This window comes from Chinchilla lanigera, unplaced genomic scaffold (genome assembly GCF_000276665.1).
Source record: "Chinchilla lanigera isolate Chin_1 unplaced genomic scaffold, ChiLan1.0 scaffold00043, whole genome shotgun sequence".
NCBI classification, from domain to species: Eukaryota; Metazoa; Chordata; class Mammalia; order Rodentia; family Chinchillidae; genus Chinchilla; species Chinchilla lanigera.
Window position 1 is genome coordinate 1293196 of NW_004955444.1, and position 3898 is coordinate 1297093.

At 38.0% G+C, this 3898-nt stretch overlaps 1 protein-coding gene across 1 annotated transcript in view; it reads left to right on the plus strand.

Moving 5' to 3' along the window:
* Positions 1-511: 511 nt before the first annotated feature.
* The window catches only part of Mrps28 (mitochondrial ribosomal protein S28), a gene marked incomplete at its 5' end in the record, with an annotated part of 94152 nt that continues 90765 nt past the window's right edge, over positions 512-3898 (plus strand). The window contains 1 exon segment of the mRNA XM_013518181.1: positions 512-693. Coding sequence (XP_013373635.1) covers positions 512-693 — 182 coding nt within the window.

Below are 3898 nucleotides of genomic sequence, written 5' to 3' on the forward strand. Positions count from 1 at the left end.
GTAATAACTTGTGTTTAGACTGTAATTGTGATGAAGGGCCTTAGTCATCTTTATCTCAGTGTATTTCTGAATGTACATGAAAAGAATAGTCATTCTCACTAAAGCAGAGGGCACTTTTTGCAAATGGTCAGTACCAGGAATAAAACCAGGGACTTCCGCGGATGCCTTCTGCACCTTCAGATTCGGACCCGCAGCCCCGTTCCGGCAGGTTTGGGTGCTCACACTCCTGTGCCCCTTCCCTGCTTGGGCAGGAGACTCTCTGCAGGCCCACGGTCCCCTGCCAGGCGCAGGCGCTGACTCTTCACTGGTTACTTTTAGGGAAGAGGGAGGAGGAGGTTTAAGAGCGTAACTGGCTGTTTAAAGCAGACTTCCACTTACATTCTTTTATTGCTGCAAAATATAAATGTACAGCAATTTGACTTTTTGAGATTTCCTTTTGACTTTATTTTATTTACCATATTATATCTTAATGTTGAATTTCATGTATGAAAATATTTCTTTTCATATTTAGGAGTCTCCAGAAGATGTGGAATCCTTTGCATCCATGCTGAGACACTCTCCTCTTATACAGATGGGACCTGCCAAAGATAAACTGGTCATTGGAAGAATCTTTCACGTTGTGGAGAATGATCTTTACATAGATTTTGGTGCCAAGTTCCATTGTGTGTGTAAAAGACCAGAAGTGGATGGAGAGTAAGTAGAATCATTGTCGAGTGCCTTAAGAGTATTCGTAAGAGTTGATGCTCCCCAAAAGTGTTGGGGGCATAGGTGATACTCGTGGAAGACAAGTCCGAAGTGCTTAAAAAATGCCCATTAGTCACGTTAAGCCACGTTCATGTCTTCTGAAAGCTATGAGAACCGTTTTGGGGCAGATGTGAATGTTCACCTGGATGACAAATGTTCCCACTGTAAAATTAAAGTTGAGGTGAGTTTGCAGTATACGTGCCACACAGGCGCTTTCGCCCATAGACGTGTGCCCCTTCCCTCCTCCGCAGCCCTTCCCGCTCTCAGGGGAGTCTCCCCTCGGCTTCTTAGCGCCCCTTTCTCTTCTCCACCACATTCCGATGCTTTATCATTTTCTTTTATTAGTTTTACATCTCTTCTTCAGGATTATTATTTTTCTTTTCAGATAAACAGAATTCATTCTGTTTGTAGTTTGCACTGATTTATGAACGTAAGCATGCACTGGGGACAGCACTGACGTGGGAGATCTAGGAGTAGAATATCAGGTCGAAGGAGATACAGAGCTAAGATGGGAAAGCAGTACAAGACAAGACAGAAATGATTTTTCCCATCAATTTTTAATGTACACAGGTTTTAGATTTCAGTATTTTTGGTATCTGGTTGCATCTCACAGTTGATGATGTTTTTTACCTAACAGCATGTCAAGTAATGGCAAATCTAGTAATCAGTGACATCTTAGTATGAGTTATAGTGATTTAGAAATTTGTGATGTTTAAGAATGAATTAGAGCTGGGGAGAGAGCTCAGTGGCACAAGCGCCTGCCTGGCAAGTGCAAGTCCTGAGTTCGATTTCCAGTTAAAAAAAAAAGTAAGAATGGATTATATTGTAGAAATGAATATGGAGAGAATCTAGGCCTAAGTGAACAATGATGAGACTGAGTCGCCCCTCCTGAGAAGTGTGAGTATCTAAAGGTGCAGGTGATAACCGGGCTTCCTAGTTAGAGGACACAATCTTGTACCTGAATGTGAATAGGACCTGATAAAATTAATAGAATACACGTGTCCTCAAGTCAGTGTCGTATGAGCTGGAAGAACATGTGTACAGTGGGCTCTCACAAGCTGGTGTGTTCCTGCCCCAGCACACCTCAGCCTCAGGTAATAAGATGCCAACTAATATCTTAGTAAGTGGGCGGTATAAACAGGTGGTACCTGGGAGAGAAAATGGACTTGTTGCCCTCCTTGGCATGGCTTTAGTTGTTACATCAAATAACATAGAAGCTCAGTCAAAATTAGTAAGACTAAAGAAATTTCTAAGCAGGATGTACCTGTCAGTCTGTCCTTTATGCTGTATCTACTCTGTAGTTCTGGAAGGGATTACATTTGCTATTATATGTAAAGACTTAGAGCATGGTGGGTATATGGTGGACAGAAGCAGCTGTTACTTTTGTTGTGTTATTGAAATCTTGGTGACCTAATGATAACATCCTTCAAAAATTCCTACTGAGGAGGATTTGTGTAAGAGGCAAGAGTGAATATATGTGGTACTAAAGTTATCCCTGAAGAGAGACACGCTAAGCTGTTTGGTACTGCCAGCAGCTGTAGTTGATCAGTTCCTTATTAATATAAAGCGTATCAGTAACTTGAAAATGAAGTACCATTTTATCTTATGTGAAGATATCCTCTAGTGTGCATTTGTAATGATAAACTTTTCCTCCTGCTGCTGTGGATAACATCCACTGAGATATTTCTCAATAGTTACCCGCTCAGTCAGGTTTATGTAACTTCTAAATATCAGTAATGTACATGTTTCTTTGTATTTAAGGACAGAATTTTGTCAATTACAGTCTTTCCTTCATCAGTATTTATTGTAGGTATTCTTTTATCCATACTGTTCTTTTTTCTAATTTAATTAAAATTTTATAACATCAGTTTTGTCATTATGTCATAGTCTTCAACACAATATTTTAGAGTGCCTCTGTGATCTAAAAGTACTGATTTGTATGCTTCAGTTGCTCAATATCAGTACACATTTTGAGATTAGATATTACTCTTATGAGTGATATAGTATGATTTGAATTTATTTTCTTAGATTGTGGCTTTAAATGGTTAATACTGGAATCTGCTGCAACATTTATTAAATCTTAAATTTTTGCTTAAAACTATACACACACCACATAAGCACACATTGTATTATGGAAATTGCTCTTCACTTCTGTCTCTGTCTCTGTCTCTCTCTCCCTTTCTCTCCTTTAAGTGATAAGCAGAAGTCAAAACTTAACCTTGTTTCTCTGATCCTATGGACCAGAAATATTAATTCCTGACATTATGCCCAAGGAAGTAAGTTCAGCTGATGTTTAACGCAAATAGTTTGATTACTTTTTTCTATCTGTATATAAACGCTTTTAAGGTAATGAAGATAATTACTCTAGTTTTGTATCTGCGTACATATACATTGTTCTTTGAAAAGTTTTGTAAGTTAGAAAAGTCCTTGTCCAGTTTTTGCTTTATCATGAAATGAAGCTTTATACTCTTCACAGAATTTTTATTAAATCTCTTGATTTATATGTTCAGAAATGCTTAGGTTCTTTCCAAAACTCTTCTCTAGTTTTCTTATATCTGATACTTACGCTTTAACAATGTTTTAGAAAAGTATTACTCCAGCATGTTTACTGTTACAGTTACCTTTTACTCCTACTTGTATCAAAAACAGAACCTGTACTGTATGCAGAGATCTTTGTCATTGGTGAGAAAGTGGTAGCACTGCGTGGGAAATAGAGACCCTGCCAGGCTTCTGACTGAGCAGACTCTGGGAGACTGACTGTGTCTCGCTTGTGACAGATCATCCTATGACGGTGCGTTCTAAGTCACTGTAAATAAGACACAGATATTTACATAATTTATCGTTTATCAGCCCTACCTCTTTTTAAATCCCTTTACAGAATTTTTTTTTATTCAGACTTTCATTGTTGAATATATTCTACTACGTTAAAGATTAAATCCAAAGAAAAATAACTAAAGAAATACTCAGTTTAGCCAAATGTGTTAATTTTATCATTTTAATAAATAAGTGTCTGACTTGGAGTAACTGGTAAGGATGACAGATCATTTTGGTTAACTGAATATTCTAACTAGCTAAGTGACAGCCTCTGAATAAGCTCTATTGCTTTGTTTGAATACTCATTTTAAATTATAGTTTAGCTGGACGTGGTGGCGCA